The 26,335-nt window shown below is 43.7% G+C and overlaps 1 protein-coding gene across 1 annotated transcript in view; it reads right to left on the minus strand.

The window, feature by feature from the left end:
* The window catches only part of LOC310771382 (retinal-specific phospholipid-transporting ATPase ABCA4-like), a gene marked incomplete at both ends in the record, with an annotated part of 189,101 nt that overhangs the window by 48,796 nt on the left and 113,970 nt on the right, over nt 1-26,335 (minus strand). The window contains 9 exons of the mRNA XM_083631907.1: nt 9,029-9,103; nt 9,809-9,914; nt 15,205-15,237; nt 15,735-15,829; nt 17,119-17,308; nt 17,420-17,518; nt 17,709-17,833; nt 19,425-19,600; nt 24,699-24,753. Coding sequence (XP_083488033.1) covers nt 9,029-9,103; nt 9,809-9,914; nt 15,205-15,237; nt 15,735-15,829; nt 17,119-17,308; nt 17,420-17,518; nt 17,709-17,833; nt 19,425-19,600; nt 24,699-24,753 — 954 coding nt within the window. The remainder of the gene's footprint in view (nt 1-9,028; nt 9,104-9,808; nt 9,915-15,204; nt 15,238-15,734; nt 15,830-17,118; nt 17,309-17,419; nt 17,519-17,708; nt 17,834-19,424; nt 19,601-24,698; nt 24,754-26,335) is intronic.

Here is a 26,335-nt window from a genome sequence, read left to right on the forward strand (position 1 = left end):
CCAGCTTCCTCTGTCAGTTAGGGAAGCTGGCTCCATTGAAATCTTCAAAACTAGACTCAAAACCCATTTATTCTCCCAATCATTTGGTTGTGCTTGATAGTTGTGTTTGATGATGTCATTCTCCAGAAATATTTATTAGCTCTTGAGTATATACAATCCTGAATTGCTGAGCGGGCTGTCTCAAGCCAGCAATATCATTATAAACTTATACTTGACCTAATTTAATAATATGGCATCAGTCGACCCAGTAGCTTAGATACAAAATCTAATAGCTGGTGAATAAACCTAGTCCTGAATTGCTGAGCGGGCAATCACAAGCCAGCAGTATCAGTATAAACTTAGACTTGACCTAATTTAGTTTTGTTTGTTGTAGGTCATGATTAACGGTCCGCATCAACAGGGCTGAATCATTGACAGTGGTGTTAGGTGGTACTTAGACCTGAATTAGCAGTATAGTATTAGTCATCCTAAAAAATAAAAATAAATATTTTTCCTAATAAATTTTGTTGTAGGTCATGATTTACGGTCCGCATCAACAGGGCTGAATCATTGACAGTGGTGTTAGGTGGTACTTAGACCTGAATTAGCAGTATAGTATTAGTCATCCTAAAAAAAATAAAAAAATAAAAAATAAAAATCCTAATAAATTTTGTTGTAGGTCATGATTTACGGTCCGCATCAACAGGGCTGAATCATTGACAGTGGTGTTAGGTGGTACTTAGACCTGAATTAGCAGTATAGTATTAGTCATCCTAAAAAATAAAAATAAAAATCCTAATAAATTTTGTTTTGACCTAATTTTATTGTTGTCTATAGAGTTAGTTCCACCTCTGCGCAGATTCCCCCGCTCTCTTCTCTCTCTCCCCCTCAGGTGTCCTTCACTGGCCTGACGTACACCCCCGCCGCTGCAGCCCTAGGTCCGGCCGTCATCGCCCTAGCCACCTGCCGCTACTCCTTCTACTGTCTGACACCCCGGGCTCTTCACCACCACCGACCCCTATCCTCATCATCCTGGTCACCTGCCTGCCTAAGGGAAGGGGGGGGGCGCCCCCCCAGCCCCCCCCCCGCCGCCTCATCATCACCTCCAACTCCTATCCTCCCCTCCTCTTAATCATCACCTCCGACTCCTATCCTCCCCTCCCCTCCTCTTAATCCATGTCACCAACGCGGACTCATGGATTCCTCAGATCATCCTCATGGAACTCCCAATCTTGTTACCCTTTTTGTCACCTAGTTAATTAACTAGTATTCTCTAAACCTACGAACACTTAAAGACTGCATTTTCTATTTCTTTTTGGACTCTACTTTTTAGATTTTCAACTCCCTTCCCTGATCTTAGGATAATTTAAAAATTACATTTTTATATCCCTTCTGTTGGACTCTTTTTACATTTTCAATTTTCTGTTCTCTTGTACATTTTATTTCCATATTAAACCATTCACAGAGTTTCATTATCGGAAACTCTGTGCATGGTTTAGCCCGGCATCTCTCGGCCTGTCTCGGAGGGGAGTCCCCAGACGGGGGTCCGCTGCTGTGGCCTGGTGGGTGGGCCCGTCCCCCGCGTGGCCTGCTCTCACGCTCTCAGTCACTATGCTGGTGGCTGGGGGCTAGGGGGGCGGGTCGCGTGGGGGCTGGGTCCGCCTGGGCCGCAGCAATTGGCCCCTAGCACAACGACCTCACAAGGTTCCTCCTCAGCCAAGTCACTGGGGCAATCCATGCGGCGATCCATATGGTGGAAAGGTTTTCTTGCGTTCACTGGGGGTGAGGGGGTGCCGCTGTGTCCCGGCCTGGCCTTCCCTCCCACGCCATATGTGGGCGGGGGCCGGGTCGGGGGGCATCGGTGCTCTTCATCACTGGTCGAGGGCTGCCGGTTGGTTTAGAACAGCTTAGGTAGGCGATAGATTAGCTACAGCCTAAGGCTGACCTGTTAGTGTTCAGGCTAAAATCAGACTAGAGCAGGGTAGGATAGGCCAGATTAGGCTGTAGATTAGCTAGATACTATGTCCCAGTTAGCTCTGGTTAATGCTTAGAGTAGTCAGTTGTCCCCCCTCTCTTTCCCCCTTTCCCCGCTTCTTCCCTTCTTCCCCCTTCTTGTTCTCCTCTCTTTCCATGCTCTTTCCTCCCCCACATCCCACCGCCCCCCCCTCCCTTCTCCTGCTCTCTCCTCATTCTCCCCCCCTCTGCTCCTTCCTCTTCCTCCTCTTCTCCCCTATTTTCCTGAATCCCTGCCACTTCCTGCTCTCCCTTCTCTCACATTCCCCCTGCTCTCCTTCCCCTGCACCCTCCCACCCCTCCTTCTCTGCCTCTCTGTCCTCCCCCCTCTCTCACATTCCCCCTGCTCTCCTCCCCCTGCACCCTCCCACCTCTCCTTCTCTGTCCTCTCCTCCTCCACATTTCCCATTTTCCCCCCACCCTCGCCCTAATCCGGGCCCGTATCCTACTCCCTCCCTCCACCCTAGACCCTACCTCTACTCTCTGTCCTCCCCCCTCTCTCACATTCCCCCTGCTCTTCTTCCCCTGCTCTCCTTCCCCTGCACCTCTACTCTCTGTCCTCCCCCCTCTCTCACATTCCCCCTGCTCTCCTTCCCCTGCACCCTCCCACCTCTCCTTCTCTGTTCTTTCCTCCTCCACATTTCCCATTTTCTCCCCACCCTCGCCCTAATCCGGGCCCGTATCCTACTCCCTCCCTCCACCCTAGACCCTACCTCTACTCTACCTCCCCTGTACCCTCACATTCCCACTGCTCTCCTTCCCCTGCGCCCCCCCACCTCTCCTTCTCTGTTCTCTCCTCCTCTCTGCCCTCTCCTCCCTCTCACATTCCCCCTGCTCTCCCTCCCCTGCACCCTCTCCTTCTCTGTTCTCTCCTCCTCCACATTTCCCATTTCTCCCCACCCTCGCCCTAATCCGGGCCCGTATCCTATTCCCTCCCCTCCCTCAACCCTAGACCCTATCCCTACCCTGGTTCTCCCTCCCCTGCACCCTCATCTCTCCTCCCCTGTTCTCTCCTCCTCCACATTTCCTATTTTCTCCCCACCTCCCCCCTCTCCTCCCTCCCTCCCTCCACCCTAGACCCTACCTCTACTCTACCTCCCCTGTACCCTTCCACCTCTCCTTCTCTGTTCTCTCCTCCTCTCTGTCCTCTCCCCTCTCTCACATTCCCACTGCTCTCCTTCCCCTGCGCCCTCCCACCTCCCCACATTTCCTATTTTCTCCCCACCTCCCCCCTCTCCTCCCTCCTCCCTCTCCCTCCCTCCTCCACTCTCCTGTTTTCTTCAAATGTTCAAATGTTATCTTTATTTTGTATATTCTTGTTATTGTGTGTTAGCTAGAATCAGCTAGACATACTTTCTGTGAAGCCCTCTGAGACATGCTTGTGAATTAGGGCTATATAAATAAACTTGACTTGACTTGACTTGAAGTAAGGCAAATTAACTTAACACATCATGCTACAACTTTTTTGCTGCATGATACAAATTGAAACCTTTCAAGCTTCTCATTTTCCATGAATAAGGTACAATGCATATCTGTCTGATATAACATACTATAATATTCTCCGATTTAAGGGTTTGTTAAGAGTAGCATATGTTGCCTTTCCAGCTTTTGTGGCTCCGAACCGTTATGGGATGCCTCTGGAGTTGTGCTAGTGCTAGTCTATTTTAGCTTAGCCTGGCTTGTAGCTGGTAACAAGCTGTTTACTGAGAGTCTGGAGTCTGGACCAACTCTGTAGTGGAGAACTGGCACATATACATATTGCAATGTACTGTATATCGCAGAAACAAAATATAATGTTGCAATGTCAGTTTTTTCCAATATCGTGTAGCCCTAATAAAAGTGGTGCTTATTTGTGAAGTGTTTAAAATACATACTACAGCATGCGCTGGGACGCATCATCAGTGATGTTAGCTGGGGTCGTAAGGTGTTTCGGGTCTGTCAACATCATACACCCTCGCCCAGTAGACCCAGCCGAGGCCGATTAAGACCCCGACCTGCGTCCCAGGAGCAGCCGCTCATGGATCAGCCTTCCTACTCTGTCTGCAACGTTGCCCGCGGAAGGGTTGATCACGCCCAATCCACTGCAATAGAGTTAGCGCTACAAGATTCAAGATTTTTTTTTTTTTATTGTCACTCCATGGTACAAGTATCACGTGTGAAATTCTTGTGCTGTGGACTCCGTTTACAACATAGTACAAATATAACAGGGCATATGAGTGCAAAAACAACAAGAGACACAACAAGCAATAAGGCAGTATAGTGATAAGACAAGTCAGAGACAGTGTCATATTCACTGCACATAGGTGCACATGTCATGTGCATACTTTAGACGTGCTTAAACATTTTAAATTCGGCGTATTTGACATACAGGTGCAAATAGCATATTCCTTATTAAACATACAATTAAACTCGGCGTTTTAAATTCGGCGTATTTGACATACAGGTGCAAATAGCATATTCCTTATTAAACATACAATTAAACATTAGACATACGTAATGGTAGCAGCTACAGTACGGTACAGTACGGCTACTACACTATTTGTGTATGTTAAGGAGTCTCGTGGCCTGCGGGAAGAAACTGTTCCTCAAGCGATTTGTGCGTGCTTTTGGAACCCTGTATCTTCTCCCTGAGGGTAACAGGGAGAACAGGCTGTTGTGGGGATGGTTTGTGTCTTTGATGATCTTCAGGGACCTCCTGAGGCACCGCTGTTTATACAGTTCATGCAGTTCTGGCAACTCACATCCTGTTACGTGCTGGGCCGCGCGTCTCACTCTCCGTAGCGCCCTGCGGTCCATGGTGGTACAGTTCCCATACCAGGTGGTGAAGCAGCCAGTCAGCAGGCTTTCAATGGTGCCTCTGTAGAAGTCCGTAAGGATTTCTGGCCTTAGCCCAAATTTCTTCAGGCGCCTGAGACCGTGTATTCGCTGTTGGGCCTTTTTGACAACAGTGGCGGTGTGGCCGGCCCAAGTCAGGTCCTGGTGGATGTTGACTCCCAGGTACTTGAAGCTGTCCACCCTTTCCACCACTGTGCCGTTGATGGTGATTGGGGGGTGTGCGCCCATCCCCCCCTCCTGTAGTCTACAATGATCTCCTTGGTCTTGGAGATGTTCAGAGAGAGGTGGTTGTCCTGGCACCATTGTTCCAGGGCCCCCACCTCCTCTCTGTTGGCCGTCTCGTCGCCCCCCGAGATCAGCCCCACGACTGTTGTGTCGTCTGCAAACTTCACGATGGTGTTCGAAGTTTGAGTCGCCACGCAGTCGTGGGTGTAGAGGTCGTACCAGAAGGGGCTGGAGATGCACCCCTGGGGCGCTCCTATGCTGATGGACAGTGGGGAGGAGGTGAGGTTGCCCACCCTTACCACCTGGCGGCGGTCTGTCAGGAAATCCAGGATCCAGTCGCACATTGCTGTGTTTAGTCCCAGATCCTTGAGCTTGCGTACCAGCCTGGAGGGTACTATGGTGTTGAATGCTGAGCTGTAGTCCACGAACAGCATTCTTACATAGGTGTCCTTCCCCTCCAGGTGGGACAGGGCGGTGTGGAGCACGTGTGCTACTGCATCCGCTGTGCTCCTGTTGGGGCGGTATGCAAAGGCGCTCCGGCAGAGGGGTCGAACCTGGCGTAGAACGCGTTGAGTTCGTCTGGCAGGGTGGGTGACGCGTTGGCGTTTTGCTGTTTTTCCCCTTTGAAGTCTGTGGCAGCGTGGAGGCCTCTCCACAGGTGTCTGGGGTTGTTGGAGTCCAGTTTTGCCTCCAGCTGCCTTCCATACTCTCTCCGCGCTTTTTTTTATTGTAGCTCGGAGGGCGTATTTCGTCTGCTTGTATTGTTCTGGCGTCCCGGACTTGAAGGCGGTGGTCCGGGCGTGGAGTGCAGCCCGGACATCACAGTTAATCCAGGGTTTCTGGTTTGGCATTATTTTGGTTATTTTTTGGGGGATTATGTCCTCTGTGCATTTTTGTATGAAGCCTGTTACCGTGTCTGCATATTCGTCCAGGTCTCCTGCAGCCTTGAACTCTTCCCATGCTGTCTGGTCGTACACCGTAGTATTGAAAGACCCTTCGGTGCATGGAGGGTCTAAGGCCCTGTGGGTGACTCCAGGCCGGGCTCCTCCTTCGTCTCAACAGACCTTCCCGGGGAAAAGGCAATCCTACCATGGGCAGAGAGGATGCCTCAAGAAGGCCTGTGCGCTGCACGTCGTTCGCCTGCGCCGAGCACCTCGCTCTAGCCTGAAGGACCCCAGGCCACGCCGATCTTTGCACAGATTTTCAGGAGGCTAATCCGTAGCGTTTGTGGATTTCTCCCTCACGAGAGAGCCAGGCTGGGGTCTCTCCGACCGTCAGCTGTCTCTCCAGCTTGTCACCAAACTATACTTGGTTGTCACCTAGTCTATTCCTAAGTGTCACAGGCCAGGGGAGCCAGGCTTCTATGTTTAAAATACATACTACAGCATGTGCTGGGACGCATGCATCAGTGATGTTAGCTGGGGTCGTAAGGTGTTTCGGGTCTGTCAACATCATACACCCTCGCCCAGTAGACTCAAGAAAGTATTTACTAAGTTTATTTGGCAAAACAAACGTCCCAGACTACGCCTATCCTTACTATACCTGCCGTATGACAGAGGAGGGCTTCAATGCCCACATCTTCAGCTATAGACGGTTTTAACTTGACAACAAAAACATTCTAAATTGAACCCCCGCTCACTTCCTGTTGCAGTGTTTGCTATGGACATAAAAGAAAAAAAAACATTCAAGTGCAGGACTGACCATTCCGTGAAAACCGTCTATACAGCTGAGCGGCGAAAACAAAAGTAACGATGTCGAGTGAATATTTCTGCAGTTTGCCGAATGCTGAGAAAAAGTAAGTGCTGTGGGGTTGCGCTCTGGTGAAAACCGTCTATACTACTGGGCGGTTCAATTGTTCTATTATGTTTTATTTTTCCTCTGTGAATCCTTCTGCTTGGATGGGTTTAGAATCTTGCTCTGTCAGTCCAAACTTACCGTTGCACTTGTATTATGCACGCAGCAGATCTAAAATTTCGGAAAAAGAAAACAACTAATCCTATTGTTTTGAATGTGACCAATGTATGGTACGGTATGATATTCGAAAATATATGAGTGTAACTACTGCCTTGTGTTGCTTTAGTCCTATTTGGGGCAACGCTCATTTTTCACCAGGAACATCCGATGTAGGCTTCCGGGTATGGGCTGAAAAGGGGGTGAGAAAAATGCAAGATATGTACAAAGATGGGGAAGTTATGTCTTTTGAAGAATTGTTAGCTAAATATGATATAACAAAAAAAAACTTTTATAAATATCTTAGACACTTGACTTTATCACCTCCTCGCAAACCCACTCATTAGCCATGCCGACCCTTTCTTCTTTAGAACTAGCAATTATAGGAAACTGTCCTCGTAAACGTTTGATTTTATTTTTGGATGATTTGCTTATGTTTGAAGCTCAGAAATCATCAGAGTCAAAACTGAATGCATGGAGGGATGATATAGATGGGGACATATCTTTGGAGGACTGGAGTGAAGTATGCAAAGAGGCCAGTTAATACAAGCTTAAAATTAATACAATATAAATGGCTAATGCATACACATACATAACCCCAGTGAAATTGCATACAGTGGATTCAATGATAACATCCCCGACACTTGTTTTAAATGCCCCGTGTCTCTCTCTCTCTCTCCCCCCGACGAGGGAAGTGGAGAGGGCTATTGCGGTGCTATTAAACGTATAATGGTTGGAAAAGATCATTTGCTTTTTATTTTCTCCTACCCTCTCCTACCTAAAGTAATCTAATGTTACACCACAGACCTGTATGTTCGGGAATTATGTAGCCTAATAAAACCATGACAAACGAATTCTCATTTTTAAATCAAGGTGTGTTTTTTCTGCAATGCAGGCTATAGTTGAAACTCAACGTGGCATTCTGAGGAGAGAAGACTGTGTGCAGGCGCGAGGAGAGTGACATCTATGCCGTGCGTAAATGTATCCAAGCAAGGATTTCCTGTACTGCATGGAGAATGCAGTCTGCGCTCAGGCGGCGTAGTGGGGTTGTTTGCGCTAAGACCAGCTATTTGCTGGCGTTAAAATGGCGCCGTCCGAAGATAGGGCCCCTAAACTCTAGCAGTGGTTCTCAATGTGGGGTCCGGGGACCACCAAAGGTCCATGAGGAGGTTCCAGGGGGTTCCCAGCAAACTGATGAATTGTTAAACTGGAGCATTATTTCATTTACAAGACGTTAACACAATTAGAGAATGTAGAAGAATGACTGTTTTGATCATAGTTTCTCAGTTATCTCTCTACCTACAATACAGACAAAATCATATCTGACAGCAAAAATATTGGGGTCAAATGGGGGTCTGTGGCTCTAATGTAGACTGTATTAGGGCTCCTTGAAAAAGGTTGAGACTCAATGCTCTAGAGCAGGGGTGGCCAAACTTTTTTGGTTGTGGTCCGCATACAGAAAAATATAAGGAGTCGCTGGCCAAACAATATTAAGCGCGGCAGTTTTTGCGGCAAAAAAATTGGACCAGAAAACCCTTGTGCCATCAAAAATGTTATTTCTACCTAAATAAATATATGACACATAGTTTATTGATGTGCTCACCTATTACAATGGGTATTTCTGTATGTTTTCAAATTTTCTTTTCCTGTGCCAAGAGGTTAAGACAGATAATTTAACATAACATTAGTATTAAACATTCATTCAGTATTAAAAATGTTTAAAAATAAATAGACCAGGTCAGGGTACTCAAGTATAACCCATTTTCAATGGTTTTAAATTGAAAAAACGAAATGGGGGGAATCTGTTTTTTTTGTTTTTGTTTTTCCGTTTGTTTTTCTTAATTGTTTTGTTTTTCCTTTTTTTTTCTCCACGTTTTCGTTTTTTCATTTTCGTTTTCCGTAAAAAAAAAACCCTGAAAAAAAAACGAAATTCATGGCAGGCCACTTAAAAACGGGCAGCGGGCCGTAGTTTGGCCACCCCTGCTCTAGAGGTCTCCTCAGGTCGGTGAAGAGTTATTGCACTTGCCTTGACGTTGTTCTCCGTCCCCATGTACCTGAGGAACGTCTTTATGTCCTTCAGTGTTTGTTTGCAGTACTTCCCCTGCAACCGAGATGTTCCAAGACAAATCACTTAAGGGCAAAGTTACCAAGAAGGCGAGAGCATGTGACTTGTACACACATGCACATGCACACATGGCCTTGTTCACACACAAATCTCACTCACATGCACAAACAGAATTGTAAAGCCCAGCCTGGTCGGCAGAATAAGCTGACGGCATTGTACATTTCTGCAATCCACGGATACATAGAATATCATGCTTCTGAACCAAAATACGTTGCATATCATGTTTCTAGATACGTCTATAGAGACACTGCATGAAATAGGCCACGTCCATCACGGGGGAAAGCTCTCCACTCACTCCCATACACCAGCGTCATTTTCCTTGAACTAAACATAGCTAAAAGCTGTTGTGCGCAGACAACAAATGTAAAAAATCACCAATTAACGTTTTTTTTGTACTCCCGAGCAAAACAAGGAAGCCATTGAGAATTGGCAAGAAGAAAAATTTTGATCTACCTGTCAAGGAAGTAAGTTGGAGTGTTCATCTTCTGTATATATGATACACGACCATGCACGCGACATAGGAGAATGCCAGGATTGGGGGGGAGTTTTTGTTTCCCCCTGTTTTGGGCATGGTTTCTGAATGATGACGCGCTCCGCAGTGTCTCTATATGTTGAATTTGTACATATCCATGCATCCAATACAGACATTTTATTCTAGTGATTGGGTTGGTAATGGCATACCCCGGTGACATTGAAGAGTCGTCCCAGCTGAACTGCTACATCCTGGATGGTCTTAGGCTCCACCTCTAAAAGAGGAAGCTGTCCTCCCACTGATATACCTCCATACCTGCACACCACAGAGGAGACACTGATATACATCTATAGCTGCACACCACAGAGGAGACACTGATATACATCCATAGCTGCACACCACAGAGGAGACACTGATATACATCTATAGCTGCACACCACAGAGGAGACAGAGCTATACATCCATAGCTGCACACCACAGAGGAGACACTGATATACATCTATAGCTGCACACCACAGAGGAGACAGAGATATACATCCATAGCTGCACACCACAGAGGAGACACTGATATACATCCATAGCTGCACACCACAGAGGAGACACTGATATACATCTATAGCTGCACACCACAGAGGAGACACTGATATACATCTATAGCTGCACACCACAGAGGAGACACTGATATACATCTATAGCTGCACACCACAGAGGAGACACTGATATACATCCATAGCTGCACACCACAGAGGATACACTGATATACATCCATAGCTGCACACCACAGAGGAGACACTGATATACATCCATAGCTGCACACCACAGAGGAGACAGAGCTATACATCCATAGCTGCACACCACAGAGGAGACAGAGATATACATCCATAGCTGCACACCACAGAGGAGACACTGATATACATCCATAGCTGCACACCACAGAGGAGACAGAGATATACATCCATAGCTGCACACCACAGAGGAGACAGAGCTATACATCCATAGCTGCACACCACAGAGGAGACAGAGATATACATCCATAGCTGCACACCACAGAGGAGACAGAGCTATACATCCATAGCTGCACACCACAGAGGAGACAGAGATATACCTCCATAGCTGCACACCACAGAGGAGACACTGATATACATCCATAGCTGCACACCACAGAGGAGACAGAGATATACATCCATAGCTGCACACCACAGAGGAGACAGAGCTATACATCCATAGCTGCACACCACAGAGGAGACAGAGATATACCTCCATAGCTGCACACCACAGAGGAGACAGAGATATACCTCCATAGCTGCACACCACAGAGGAGACAGAGATATACATCCATAGCTGCACACCACAGAGGAGACACTGATATACATCCATAGCTGCACACCACAGAGGAGACAGAGATATACCTCCATAGCTGCACACCACAGAGGAGACAGAGATATACCTCCATAGCTGCACACCACAGAGGAGACAGAGATATACATCCATAGCTGCACACCACAGAGGAGACAGAGCTATACATCCATAGCTGCACACCACAGAGGAGACAGAGATATACCTCCATAGCTGCACACCACAGAGGAGACAGAGATATACCTCCATAGCTGCACACCACAGAGGAGACAGAGATATACATCCATAGCTGCACACCACAGAGGAGACACTGATATACATCCATAGCTGCACACCACAGAGGAGACACTGATATACATCCATAGCTGCACACCACAGAGGAGACAGAGATATACCTCCATAGCTGCACACCACAGAGGAGACAGAGATATACATCCATAGCTGCACACCACAGAGGAGACAGAGATATACCTCCATAGCTGCACACCACAGAGGAGACACTGATATACATCCATAGCTGCACACCACAGAGGAGACACTAGCCCCTTTTACACAGCCTGTGAAAGCCGATCGTTGTAGCATCATTACACCTCACCTTCTGTTTAAATGTCACAAGGACGAAATAGCGTGTCATTTTGTTACGCCTTTTGTTCCGCCAGTGGAGGTAGTGTCAACCCCGAATCAACGTCTGTTTAAACGGGTAACCCGCGGGAAGACAAATCGAAGCTCGGATCATTCATAAAAAATGACAAGAGGACTGAGGGAAAACCACCTCCAGATGGAAGTTCTATCAGGGCTTAAAATTCACTTTGCAAACTGGGGGGGGGGGGGGGGGATTCCCTCCTTATGTTCTTCAGATAGGGGGGATTTATAGATTTTGGGGGGATCTATAGACTTTGGGGGGGCTTTTTTCAGCCGATACTATAACCGATAAATATCTGCTTCTCATGTCCGATAAGCGATAATTTCACATTTTTTATTTAAAAAAGGAAGTTATTAACCTGTAGTTTATGCACACCTGAGTCTAAATTACTATGGCTTTTTGTCAATGTGTTTTATCTGCAGACTAGGAGCCATAGGCTTTTGGTTCTATCAAAGCCTTTATTTTTTGTATTGAGTGATACACTTTAATAAAACACTCATCATATTATATCAGAAGTTCTTTGTTTTGTGTTCACAATAGTGATGCAGGGATGCAAACTCATGGAGAGTGAAAAAGGTGACAGATACCAGCGCAGACATACAACCACTCAGAAATGCTTCACTTAAGTGTCTTTTTTGGAATGAAAAAGGTGACTGTCACCTAAAGGTGACTAGTTTGCATTCCTGGTGATGTCAGTTAGATTTGGTTAGGTCAGAGCTCTGGAATATTAGTTAAATCATCCATCTTTGCTCACTACATCTGCCTTTCTTACTGTCATGTTACTGGCAAAGCTGTAACAAATTTGGCATTGGGGAGTTCTATTGAATTGAATGGGCAGGCATGGGAAGTCTGTCCCACAGGGTCATCTCGCCATTCCGAAGTGTCGGCATTCCGATCATTGACTTCGATGCTTTCGGAGAGGCGGCCCTTTTTATCTCCAAAAAAGGTTTCGCCATTGCGAAAGATATTAGGTCCGCCTTTCCGACATAGCATCTTGAGTTATTTAGCCTACAGGGGTGGGAGAGATTAGGTTCTGGGGGAGGTTAGGTTTAGGCGTGGGGGGTGGGAGAGGTTAGGTTTAGGGTTAGGGTCTGCAGGAGGTTAGGTTTAGGCATGGGGGGTGGGAGAGGTTAGGTTTAGACGTGGGGGCTGGGAGAGGTTAGCTCCAGCCGGTCCCCCGGGTTAGGGTTAGGGTTCTTTCGCAATGGCGAGACAGATCTCCATTCCGACAAATTTTGTCGGAATGCCGGTATTTCAGAGTGCCGACATTTCGGAATGCCGAGGTGTCCCCCTGTCCCACTATAAACCATTAGGCTATCTGTCTGTGTGTTTCCACCTGATTAAAGAAAATATATTATGTGATGTTGACTGATGTTTTATGGATTCCATAAAATCACGTGTTTTCTTTAATCAGGTGGAAGCATTTTTCAATCAAAGGTGAAACGACACATTATGGTTTATAGAGGGACTTACCCACACACAATTTAACGTTAGCTCCGGTTAGCCACTGTAACGTTAGCCAGCTGTTCTAGAGCCACCGATCGACACAAAACCTGGACGTTTCATTTCGGGTAAAACATGAGGGTTTTTTATATGGATTACGCCAGCTCTGGGAGTATGAAGTGCTTTGAATACGCGATATTTGGTCACAACAAATATGCTACTTGCCGAGCGGGGAGGCTACACCGCTGCCTGAGGTAACGTTGAGCTAACAGTCCGCCCTCTAATTTTCGTGTCGGCGCTACACGCGGCCTTAAGCATTATAACCACGCCTTTTAAGCATAGAATTATTCACAACTGTGCTTATTGGTGAACTGCAGTTACTCAATGACATTCATCCTTTCGAAGCTCCGATCCATTCGATCCATGTCCGGGTTTTGGCTGCATGCTGTCATCTCTTCATGCCAATTTGGATATCTCAGCACATCACAGATCATAGCCTGAATAAAACAATTCAACCTACAGCCAGCCAGGCAAATACAGATCTGTTCAGCAGGGCTGATGCGGTCTCCCTGTAGCCTACAATATAGAACGTTAACTATCGGTGACATTGCTGATAGCATCCATTTCCATGATCTTTATGTTGTAAACATAACTTTCACAATAGTGAACAAGCACCCCTACTCGGCTCATTCAGGGCAGGTAGTTTTATAACTTGTAGACGACCTGCTGCACAGGCTAAATGATGCAAATAAATATAGCTTACATTATGTAAAGTCATTGCATAAATGTGTTTTTATTGTAAAAGTACATGTGAAGTAATTCAAGTCTTATTGGAGCGGACATCACAGTAGAACCGTGTTACGGCTATCACTCATCTATATCATGTTAACTTTGCGAGGGATATATATACCACCTGGATTACATATATGTTTCACATACGGTTGTGTTTTCATTTTTATGTTTTATTTTGTCCAATATTGAAATGTTCCAGAATTGCATCTTGTGTTAACATACATATTATTTATATCTACCACTTAGCCTATTTAGGCTGATTTGGTTGCTATTTCTTGTCGAAATGTATTAGCCTCAATGCATGCTGGGAGATTTCACATGTATGGCTTTGGTAGGGGAGCGCACAGGTAGGATGATCAACAGCCTCTGAATGACAGGGGCTCAAAACTACGGTATAACAACTTTTTTTTTCATTGGTCATTCGGCCCGTCTGACGCGCGAGAGAGAGGGAGTGAGAGAGAGAGAGGGGGAGAGAGAGTGAGATGGCAGAGGAGAGCTCTAATCGCTTTAGTGCCTAAGGCCAGTGGGAAGATAGGGGCCGTGGTGCCCAAATTGGACCAAGTAAAACTATTTTATAAGCATTTTATGAAAACTCAAGGAAAAGTAAATGGCGGATGAAATCCCTTGGTTCGTATGCCTAACCCGGAAGATGGTGTGACTTTGGCAATCTATAAGCTTTGCCAGGCTCAAAACACCACTGTGTGACTAAATGCATTTTCCCATGTTAGCAAGCTAATGCGGCTAATACTGCCTTACCACAATTCCTTGCGGCTCCCAGAGAGCCGGGTAACATTGGGCATATTGGTGAATTATCATATTGGTGTATTGTGGGAGCAGGTACAAATGCATAGCTAAGTATTCTATTGAGAATACTGGCAACATTGTTTTCTTGTTCTGTGCCATTTTGCTGATAATTGCTTTCGGTTTTCCAACATGTAAAATGGAAAGAAAAAGAAAAAAGTATTACTTTTGTGCGGGTCACAGGTCACAGAGCAATATTAGTCTCTATAAACCCACTACTCAGCATCATAGACACACTAGCCCTTACAAGGATAGTATTTTCAGCCCATAATGTCATCAACTGCGCTGTTTTTACCCAAAATGCACAATTTTGCTATAGGAGGGAGGTGCCAAAATTGGATCTTGTAACTGCAATATTGTATTAGTAATTTGTTACACTACTCGTTACTGGGGAAAGTAATGCTATTACAGTAATGAGTTACTGGTAAATCGTTACTGCAACATTGCACGTAATACTGTATAAAGTAAATATAAGACAGCTAGCCTATGTATGTATGTATTATATTATTAATCCATAATCCATTAATCTAAATGCAATCAGATAGTCATTCAATAGAACTTTGAAAGTACCTTTGTTCATTCACCCAGTACTTGCTCTTCAAGCTGGAAGGAGTAGAGATCACAACAAGCACAAGGGAAAAAGTGAACAGTGAGCACACTCCAAGAATATATACATTATATATAACTTTGGTGCAGGGCACAAACAATATCAAGTCACAGTAGGAAACGCCAGCACACAAAAAAGTCTTTTTGAAGGTTTAATAGAATAGACTACAGGTATTAAACCTTCAGAAAATACTTTTTTGTGATCACAAACACAAAACATTAAGCATCATGGGGATAGACTGTGAATACATTCAATTCAAAGGAAAAATGCACATCCCGGGTGAAAGATGGTAGATAAGAGTTTTCCTACTAAAAAATACAGTTCACCCCATCTTTCAGATGGTATATACTGCTATAAAACACTGCTCTGATGCTATAATAAAGGTTTTGGATGATCTATTGTACTACCTTTTTTGAGACAGCCACATTAATTTAATTTTACATTATATCTGCATATGATTTTCGTAAAATTGGGGATACTGCAGATACAATACCCAGTTCTGATGAGGCTAGGGTAGGTCTTCACCAGGAAGTCGGAGATGTTCCTGCCTGTGAGATCCATGAGAACATCTCCTGTTGACTGGATTCTCTGATGTACAAAACAACACATAAATCAAATAAAGGTGGCGTCTGGGTATTGTAGAGATAAAAAGCACTCAACTCCTGGTAGCGGTACTTCCGGCTTGGTCAGATGTACCTACAGACACAATTGGCCGTGTCTGTGGGTGGGAAGCCGGTGGGGTATGAGTTCTGGTCACTGCACTACCACCTCCTCTGGTCGGTCAGGGCACCTGTTTGTGGGGAGGGGAACTGGGGGGAATAGCATGATCCTCCCACGCACTATGTCCTGCCGGTGAAACTCCTCGCTGCCAGGTGAAAATAAGCGGCTGGCGACTGCACATGTATTGGAGGAAGCATGTGCTAGTCTACAACTCTCCCCAGATCGGCAGAAGGGGTGGCGCAACGGCCAGGACAGCAGGGGGAATTGGCAAAGTACAATTGGAGGAAAATGTGAGGGGGAAAAAATCTTCCATGAGACACTAATCAGCAATGGTGGGCCTACACAAGTCGTGTAATATGCTGCTCCAAGCATGTAAGTTCAACAGACATACATATTTGTAAAGTTATAAGTGATTTCAGTGCATTTGAGTAAGTGAGAGAATGTGAGCTGTTTTCAGTGGTATATACAAGAGCATTTCAGCAGAAACGTGTCATATTGGTGATCAGATTGGTGATCTGGCTTTGCTTTTTTGTGCACTTTATATTGTAATCTCCAATTAAAATAATGCAGTTTGTTCCACTATGGTCTAATGCATGTCCATGTTTATAAGAAAAGTATAAAAAAAAAATTATTAATAATAATGTAGTTTGAACTTTGTCCTCTAGAATCACATTGAAAAGTTGTAACACAAATAAATCATCAAATAACTTAATCTTTACTTTTAGTGAAGTCGATTTTCTCCGACAGTTCTTTTATTTGTATTTGTGAAAAAATATACTTGAGTAGGATAGTATTCTTCCCACCACTGAGGGTTTCATAACATTTGAATGTGTAAGCATCTCATACATAGTGCTATTTTAATCTGTTGTATTCTTATTGTTGCTTTTTTTTAATGCAATACCAGAGTTTTGTAAAAAATGTTTTTTTTTTTTTTTCCCCTCCCAAATTTTTATTAGTTCTTTGTAATACACTGATAACGTTTTATTATTGTATTAAATGTATTTTAATGTCTTGGACCCCAGGAAGACCCCAGAAGCTAATGGGGATCCGTTTAAATAAACAAATAATAAACAAATAAATACAGTGTGAGAGGTAAACTGTGTGTATGTGTTTGTATGTACATACTACATACTCCATAGGCCTACTATGGACATAACCTGTGGAGGTGGCAGGCCTCCAGCCCCCTCCGGGCAGACAGGCAGCATGGTGAGCCTCCTGAGCGTGCTGCACTGGCACTGTGGGGAGGGTCTACTGAAGCTCCACTCTGGGCCGGCCAGCCACTCCATCAGGGTCGGGTTCACCAGGGGCATCTCCCACTCTGTGGTGATGTTGTTACATGGGAACTCTCTACCAGGAATGGACAGAGGGAGGGGGTTGACTGTGGCACAGATCAGCAAGTTTGTAGGAACTCAAATCTGTAATAATAATATGTCAAATCTTTTTGGTTGGGTTACTCACTCCAGCGGTTCATCCAGCATGCAGCGAGTCCCAAAACCGGGCTTGTCCAGCAACACCTCACCAAAGTATCTCAGCTGAGCATCCACAGGACGCTCATTACTGCAAGGGACAGTAATAATAACAAGTACAGCCAGCTACTGTAGATAAAAAATCATCATATATTCAACTGACATATATATTGTTTTGAGACAATTTAGCCATTTTAGCTTAAATCTTAAGTATTATATTGATCTCATTAAAGTAGCTAATACTCTAAATGGAGCTGGGTGGTCTAGTGCCCAATGCTCACCTGAAGAAGGTGAATTGCCGCCCATACATCCATGGGCTGAGGGTCAGGCTGGGATACTCTCCGAAAGGCGGAATGATCAGAGTGAACGCCAAAGCCAGGAACACGAAACTGGCCGGCAACACAATCTAGCAGAGACAGAGACAGAATAGGCATTTTGAAAAGCTGACAAACCGAAATAAATGGCTGTTTTATCTGCGACTCCAGGGCCTTGGCATCCTAACCCCCTGACAGCCGAGGAACATTGATTCAGCACGATACCCACAGAAATGCCTGGAACATTTGTCTCTGTCAAACAAATTGAACATAACATTATGACACATGGACCTCGCTTGCTGTAACAGATGAGAACCAGTAGTGGAAAAAGTACTCAAATCCTCTTAAGTAAAACTGGCAATAATTGAAAAATACAAAAAGGTTCTGCATTCAAACGTTTACAGTGTTCAATTATTGATGCATTAACGTGGAAGAAGTAGTTTAGTGTTGTAGGTCTAAATCCTCCATACTGTTGGGAGTTTAAACTCGATGCAACAAATTTTATAAGCTTATCGTATTTTTTCCATGTAAAACCTTATTCTGCAGACTTAGTCTGCAGGGTTCTGCATTCAAGGTTCTGCATTCAAACGTTTACAGTGTTCAATTATTGATGCATTAACGTGGAAGAAGTAGTTTAGTGTTGTAGGTCTAAATCCTCCATAGTTTTGGGAGTTTAAACTCGATGCAACACATTTTACAAGCTTATCGTATGTTTTCCATGTAAAACCTTATTCTGCAGACTAACTACTGTAGTAACTACAGTCTTCATATACATGTAGTGGAAAGTACAAGATTTCCCTCTGAAATGTGGTGGAGGAAAAGTAGAAAGTTTCGCCAAATGTAAATACTCAGGTCAGGTGTATCAGTACCTCAAAATTGTACAGGTTGAAATCTGTGCATATATCAGTATTGGCAATCGGGCAAAAGAGTTGGACAATATCGGCATATCGGATATTGGCAAAAACATCCAATATTGTGCATCCCTATTCTGCATAGGATGGCACCTGTATCTGTTTTCAGGGGTTGCAACAAGGTTACCTGTGTAATGTAATGTAATGTAATACAAGGTTACCTGTGTAATGTAATGTAATGTAATGTAATGTAATGTAATGTAATACAAGGTGTCCTGTATAATGTAATGTAATGTAATCTAATGCAATGTAATCTAATGTAATGTAATCTAATCTAATCTAATGTAATGCAAGGTTACCTGTGTAATGTAATGTAATGTAATCTAATGTAATGCAAGGTTACCTGTGTAATGTAATGTAATCTAATGTAATGCAAGGTTACCTGTGTAATGTAATGTAATCTAATGTAATGCAAGGTTACCTGTGTAATGTAATGTAATCTAATGTAATGCAAGGTTACCTGTGTAATGTAATGTAATCTAATGTAATGCAAGGTTACATGTGTAATGTAATGTAATGTAATGTAATGCAAGGTTACCTGTGTAATGTAATGTAATCTAATGTAATGCAAGGTTACCTGTGTAATGTAATGTAATCTAATGTAATGCAAGGTTACCTGTGTAATGTAATGTAATCTAATGTAATGCAAGGTTACATGTGTAATGTAATGTAATGTAATGTAATGCAAGGTTACATGTGTAATGTAATGTAATGTAATGTAATGCAAGGTTACCTGTGTAATGTAATGTAATGTAATGTAATGCAAGGTTACCTGGGCAAAGAAGTCTTTGTGGGAGCGTGTGGCATGATGAAGCCTCTTGATCAGCAGACCAAAGAACTGTTTGGCGATCAGACACAGGCCTTTGACCTGGTAGGAGCCCCTGCCATGGCTGCCCCCTAGGGGACCGCATGGGCCCTGGCCATTGGTGTGCGATGCCCCGTCTGTCTCTGGAACACAGGGGGTCCAATTTAAGGTGCGCAGAAGGTGCTGTCAGCGTTGGATTAACGGGTAACTCAACCCCAAAACACATTTTCCAGCTTGAAACCAATGTATAAGGCTTTTGAGAAGTGTTGGTGAAGGATTCTACTCAAAATCTCCATATTTGACAGTTTACCGAATTCTACACACTGTATACTTTTCATGCAGCGAGAGTGGCCTCTTTGCCCATTAGTTGATTTATGTTCCGCTACAACACCAAGAACCCCTTTTCCCACCCAGAGTCAGTCTAAGCTCCGTTTAGGACCCGCTCCCTAGCTGAGTCCCAAGTTAAGACGTTGATTTGCATTTTTTTAAATCCCAATCTCCCCACCTAAATTGCACTGTTGAACAAACAGCCTGCTCTTCCCCCAGGTGTAGCACTCCAGTAAGGTTAGGTAGGTACTCCAAGTAGGAGCGGTATTTAAAGCCTTATGTTTGTTTGTTTTTGTTTTTGTTTTTACTGCTCTTACTTTGGTCTTATTCTCTTACCTCTTAATCCTATTTTTATTGGTTTATTCTTTTACTCTTTTATTCTTTTATCTAATCCGCTGCCGATTTTTATTTTATTTTGATTTTATTTTGATTTTTATGATTTTTATGATTTTTATCATTTTTATAATTTTTATGGTATTATGGTTTTATTGCTTATTTTATTCTTCCCTTACGAATGGGATTGGATGATTTAAACACACCATGCAATAGGGCTGTGCAATCTTGTGCCTTAGCTGGCACTCTTCCTGTGTTTTAGTGCAATGCTGTAACTGTTACTGTGTCTGTTAAACCGATGTTGGTACAAGCACTTTTTGCCCAAGACAAATTTCCCTCCTGGGACAATAAATTTTATCTCATCATCGAGTCCAATCATCAAGTCCAATTCTGGAGGTTTAGTTCCCCTTTGAAGAGGCCAATCTCAGGGTTCCCACACCTTCTTAAACATCAAATTTTAAGGACTTTCCAGGCCCAATTCCCTCAAATTCAAGGACCCAACACGGCATAGTTTGAGACACGGATCAAGGTTAATTACTGTTACAACACAGATAATTTTATAATGAGAAATAGCAGCTTTACAGAAACTCAGACAATTAAAAAGAGAGAGAGAGGCTTGAATGTGTGAACACTTCTCAACTGTTACATGTTACATGTTGAGTAGTCTCTCCCCAGACTCAAATATTACATTGAATCGCTACAATACTACATAAATGAGTCTGTGCCACTTCACAGCCACTGCTGGTTTTTAAGGCGGGTTGAAATTGAATGAGTGACAGGTCGTAGCAACGATGAGAGAGCGGTTCGAAAAAAGGACCGCGCCGCGCCTCCCGTGTCATCTGATCGCAGTCGTTACTGATTGGGGAGGACTGAATCCATCACTGGCATATCACTAGTCAAGTGAACGGTTCCCTCCCATACCCAGCCGGCTGAGGGAAAGTGTCCCAGACCCAGAGAGAGATCTGCAGCATGCAGTAACGTAGTGTATCAGCGCAAGAACTCTCATGGGTCTGGCGTTGAGACTATATGTTGAGTAAAAAAAATCACACCCAGGTGTTGAAGGAAGTGGTTCAGGTGTGCAGGTCCCAGGTTTGCAGCAGGTCCCACCTTTCTCCTCCACCCCCCTCTCTCCCCTCTCTCTGACACTGTGTGTGCGCACGTACACATGTCGAGCCACTCTCTCCATATTGTTACAGTCATCACCCTTCTCGCATAGATATGATAATATTCACTTCTATTAGTTGTGGCTGATTTGTCTTTGATGTGTGTGGGTATTCATTTATAAGGAAAGTGTGCCTTTTTGTCCCACGGGGCTGCCGTGATGAGCCCAGTGGACCTCACACAGAAGACAGCGGCCAAGACCACATCGCAGCTTGTGGATAGTTTATACTAGTCTATGTCTCGTTTTCCATTGTTTTCTCACTTTTGTCCTGTTCCGTCTTTATGGGACCCCTTTGACCGTGTGAGAACTATCTTGGATTCCTCACGCATTCAACCGATGGGGATGGCCCAGTGTCAGGATGCTTCTGGAGGCCGCATCAGCTAAAGCCTTGGGTGGGTGGCCTGCTCAATCGATAAACAGCCTTTCAGTGTTCATTTCTTCATGTTACAGTTATTGGTGTAGTATTAGAAACCCCTAGACAATGAACGATGCCAAGTTAATTAATGAAATTAGATGCATTCAAACCGAATTGTAACAATAGCGTGCCAAAGTCTCGCCAATGAGGAAATGAATTCGCCATAAATTTCCAGACGTTTCTTAAACTGTGCGTGCATGCGCGTGTGTACGTGAATGTGTGTGTGTGTGCATGCGTGCGTATGTGCGTGTGTGCATTACTGGCTTTGAAGCGCTATCGTTAAGCACCACTTAAAAAAGAATATCAAAATAACTTCAATTTCTATTTGTGCACAAAATATATAAATTCAAGCACTTTCAATGAACCATGTCTATTTATGTCTATTTTGAAAAACTTTCAAGGCCTTGATGCCCCACATTCACAAACTCTCAAGGATTTCAAGAACCCGTGGGAACCCGGCATTCTGCATACACCGCGGCCTCGCTCTATAACTGATATTTTAGTATAAATCCAAGTCCAAATCCAATGCAGTCTATTTCTCACTACAGTATAAATGGTAAATGGACTGTATTTATAGAGTGCATTATATATAGTCTATCAACTACCCAAAGCGCTTTTACATGAATACCTCACATTCACCCATTCACATACCGACAGTGTTGGGAAAGTTACTGAAAATTGGTAATTAGTTACAGTTACTAGTTACTTCTCTCAAAAGGTAATTTAATTACTTTAAAGTTACCAGTTACTTCAAAGTAATTAGTTACTAGGGAAAGTAACTTTTGCGTTACTTTTAAAAGTCCGCTTCGATTGTTATTAATGCACACATTATGTTAGTGTTGCTGTGCCACAGTGTGGCATTGAACCTTCGCTTATTGGGGAGGCTTATAGCCTATCAAGGTCATTAGCCTCTGGGGCTCTGGCTGCAGCTCTCTCTCCGGACTAGGTCTGAGGATCAGAAACTGGGTAATCCTCTGAAGTTGTCCGTTATTTTCATGTCCTAAAGTAACTAGTAACTAGCCCAGTTACTATTTTAGTAACTGTAACTGAGTTACTGAATTTGAAAAAGTAATTAGTTAGATTACTAGTTACTGAAAAAAGTAGTTAAGTTACAGTAACTAGTTACTTAGTAACTAGTTACTCCCAACACTGCATACCGACGGCAGCTGCAGCCATGCAGGGCGCTAACTGCTCGTCGGGAGCAGTTAGGGGTTCAGTGTCTTGCTCAAGGACATTTCGGCACACTGCCGGGAGGAGCCAGCCTCGAACCGGGAACCTTCCAATTCCCAGGCGACAGCTCTACCTCCTGAGCTATATGCGGGATTTGAAAACTACCAGGCCCGGATCTAGAGTGAGGTTACTGGGTGGGTAATTGGAAATTTTGGCGGGGCAATGAAAATAGCAATACCATACCAAAAAAAACCTTGCCAAAAATGTGCCTAACTTTGGAACATTACTGCCGACAAGCTAGTATGCCATACAGTAGCTGGTACCAGGTCCGTTTTTAGCCTGTTACATCTTTGGCGGTAGGTTGCCCAAAGGTTCTCGGTTTGGTGATGGGGATTAAGTTGCATTATATTCTAACACTAAACTGTTCCACTAGGTGTCCACATTGTGCTGTGGGTAACCTAAGTATGAACTTTCACTCAGGGGACAGGCCAATGTTTACAAAACTCATATTATTAAAACTATTTGCAAACTATGTACATACAAACTAACTAACAAACTAACTATTTACAAAACTGTTATTATATTCACAAGACTTAGTCTTAAAAGTGAAAAGAAAACAACTTTGAAAGCAGATTGATTTACCATAAAACTTAAAAACATCCTTCATCCATAATTTCAATAATCAACTCCATAACAGTTATTTTCATTGGATGACCTTATTTCTCAAATCAAATTAAAGACTAGTGCAGTGAGACTTAACCATAGCTAAAAACTATTTGCCATTTAGCCTTCAAACCTACAAGACAAAAAAAAAATACTTTTAGTCTTATTCAAACTCAAACTGAAATTAAAACTTTGAAAGCAGATTGACTTCGTTACCCTAAAAAATAAATAACAATCCTTCATCCATAGTTTAAAATAATCAACTCCATAATAGTCTTTTCATTAGATGAGCTTATTTCTCAAATCAAATTAAAGCTATAACTACTGTTAGGTGCCCTAAACTAACTAACCCAGTGGTCTCCAACCTTCGGGTCGCGACCCTAAGTGGGGTCGCCTGGAATTCAAAAAGGGAGATAAAAAAAAATTGGGTGGGCAAGATTCATTTTTAGGTGGGCATAGCCCACCCCTGCCCCCCTCTAGATCCAGCCCTGAAAACTGAGTCTCGCGTTGAGGCTAGGTCCAAAGAGACTGTTCCATATGAACTGACATGTTGGGTCCAAAGAGACTGTTCCATATGAACTGACATGTTGGGTCCAAAGAGACTGTTCCATATGAACTGACATGTTGGGTCCAAAGAGACTGTTCCATATGAACTGACATGTTGGGTCCAAAGAGACTGTTCCATATGAACTGACATGTTGGGTCCGAAGAGACTGTTCCATATGAACCGACATGTTGGGTCCAAAGAGACTGTTCCATATGAACTGACATGTTGGGTCCAAAGAGACTGTTCCATATGAACTGACATGTTGGGTCCGAAGAGACTGTTCCATATGAACTGACATGTTGGGTCCAAAGAGACTGTTCCATATGAACTGACATGTTGGGTCCAAAGAGACTGTTCCATATGAACTGACATGTTGGGTCCGACTGGCCCGGTCATTCCATATGAAATGACATGTTGGGTCCAAAGAGACTGGCCAGAGAAATCTGCTGCAACCTTCCTCCAATACAACACATGTTATGAGGGGGGTAGAGGAGAAGAGGGGTAGAACAGATACATCTAGATATCTAGGGAGACAACAACTCAACAAGAACGGAGTGAAGAGTGAAGGGTTGAAGGAAGGAACTAGTAAAATAATGTGTTTTGGTTCTGGCTTTCTTTCTTTACCTTGTATACATTTGCGGTTGGTTGCATTCACGTCAGCGGTGACTTTCAGGAAAATCTATGAGAAAAACAGATGGCTGTCAGGATCCAAGATGACATGTACTGTAGATGATGCTCCCTCTGATGCTCTGGAGCACAGGACTGCAACAACCCATAGATAGTGACAGATTGCCTCAATGAAACTGTCCTGTTTTTCTATTGTGTTTGCTATTGAATTGCTGTTAAGCTTTGCTAATAAAAACATAATTTGAAATTGAATAACTAAGACGTATAATATGTCTTCTTTAGGGGATTGCCATAGTCTCACTGTTTCAAGACCAGGAACCATTTCTTTTTAATGGTAAGTTAAGTTTAAATAACATGTAATGGAAACACTCTAAAATGTTTGAATGTTCATAAGCTCCAAATAAACAATTAATTACTGATTAATAAATGATGAGTTGATATGGAGTTCATCTTCAACTCATTATTATCAATTTACCAATGATCAATTCCTGTAAAACTTCAAATAAACACCGGTCCCAAATAGACGGCGGGTACTTTTTGATGATGGTATGTTTTTGTGTTGCGCTCGGACTGAATTCACAGTCACTTACGGTAATGTGTGTGGTAGGAGATTGTACTTTCTCCCCCCTGTCAGACAGTTTTACGCTTTGTTTATACATAACCGACATGTTTCAAGTATGCATACCGCATATTTGATGCTACAGTACAGACTGTACGGACGGCGTGCAGATGGAGTCAATGTGTTAGACTGGAGACACTGTCTGGTTTCTATATCATTGGAGCGGTGGAGAAGTTACCGGTAACGTTAGTGTTGGGCATAGTAAAAGTGCATTTCTGTCAGCAGAACAGCGATCATAAATGCAGTATGTATGGATTATACCGGACATGTATTGAAAACATAAGTAAGTCTGCTTGTTGCACAACACTGTATTGTCTGATAGTGCTGCATGGTTAGCTTGGTTAGCTAACGTTAGCTGCTGGCTACGTTACTACCGGTATAATGTTGCTAATCAAACTGCTTCTTTCCAATGCAACACAAACAACTGAATGTGAGCGGTAGGCTAATGTTACTTGTTTGAAATACGGTATGGCCAAGGGCGCGGGAAGGTAGGTGTGGAGGGTGCGGCAGCACCCCTTGGTGGCAAGAGATGGAATTTTCTAAATTGTTGGATTTGGCTGTCCTGTGTTTATAACACCAACAAAATGCATAAAAAAACAGTTTGTGCTTCCCAGCTCTAATCTTATTTCATACGCTCTCTCTTCAAAAGTGTTTGATTTTCATCATAATCTGGTTTTCCATCAAAATAATAATAATAATAATAATAATAATAATAATAAGTTCAGTGTTTATGCCTGTGTTGCTGTCTGTTGTAGTGTAAAACGATCTAAAGGGAGAGCAGGTGGTTACATGAAAGTGAGTGAGAAAAGGAGAAGATACTGAATAATGACATCACAACAGTATAATCCTAATGTTAATTTAAAATTAAATATTCCTCTAAATATGACTAAAAGTCCAAAAAACGTAAAATTTTCTTTGGTGGCGCCCTTGCGGGCAGCGCAGAGGGTCCCTTCCTTGCAGCACCCTACCCAGCACTACCCGCCTGGGTATGGCTGTTTGGCAGAGGGAGAAGAGG

This window comes from Poromitra crassiceps (genome assembly GCF_964638095.1).
Source record: "Poromitra crassiceps genome assembly, chromosome: 2".
NCBI lineage: Eukaryota > Metazoa > Chordata > Actinopteri > Beryciformes > Melamphaidae > Poromitra > Poromitra crassiceps.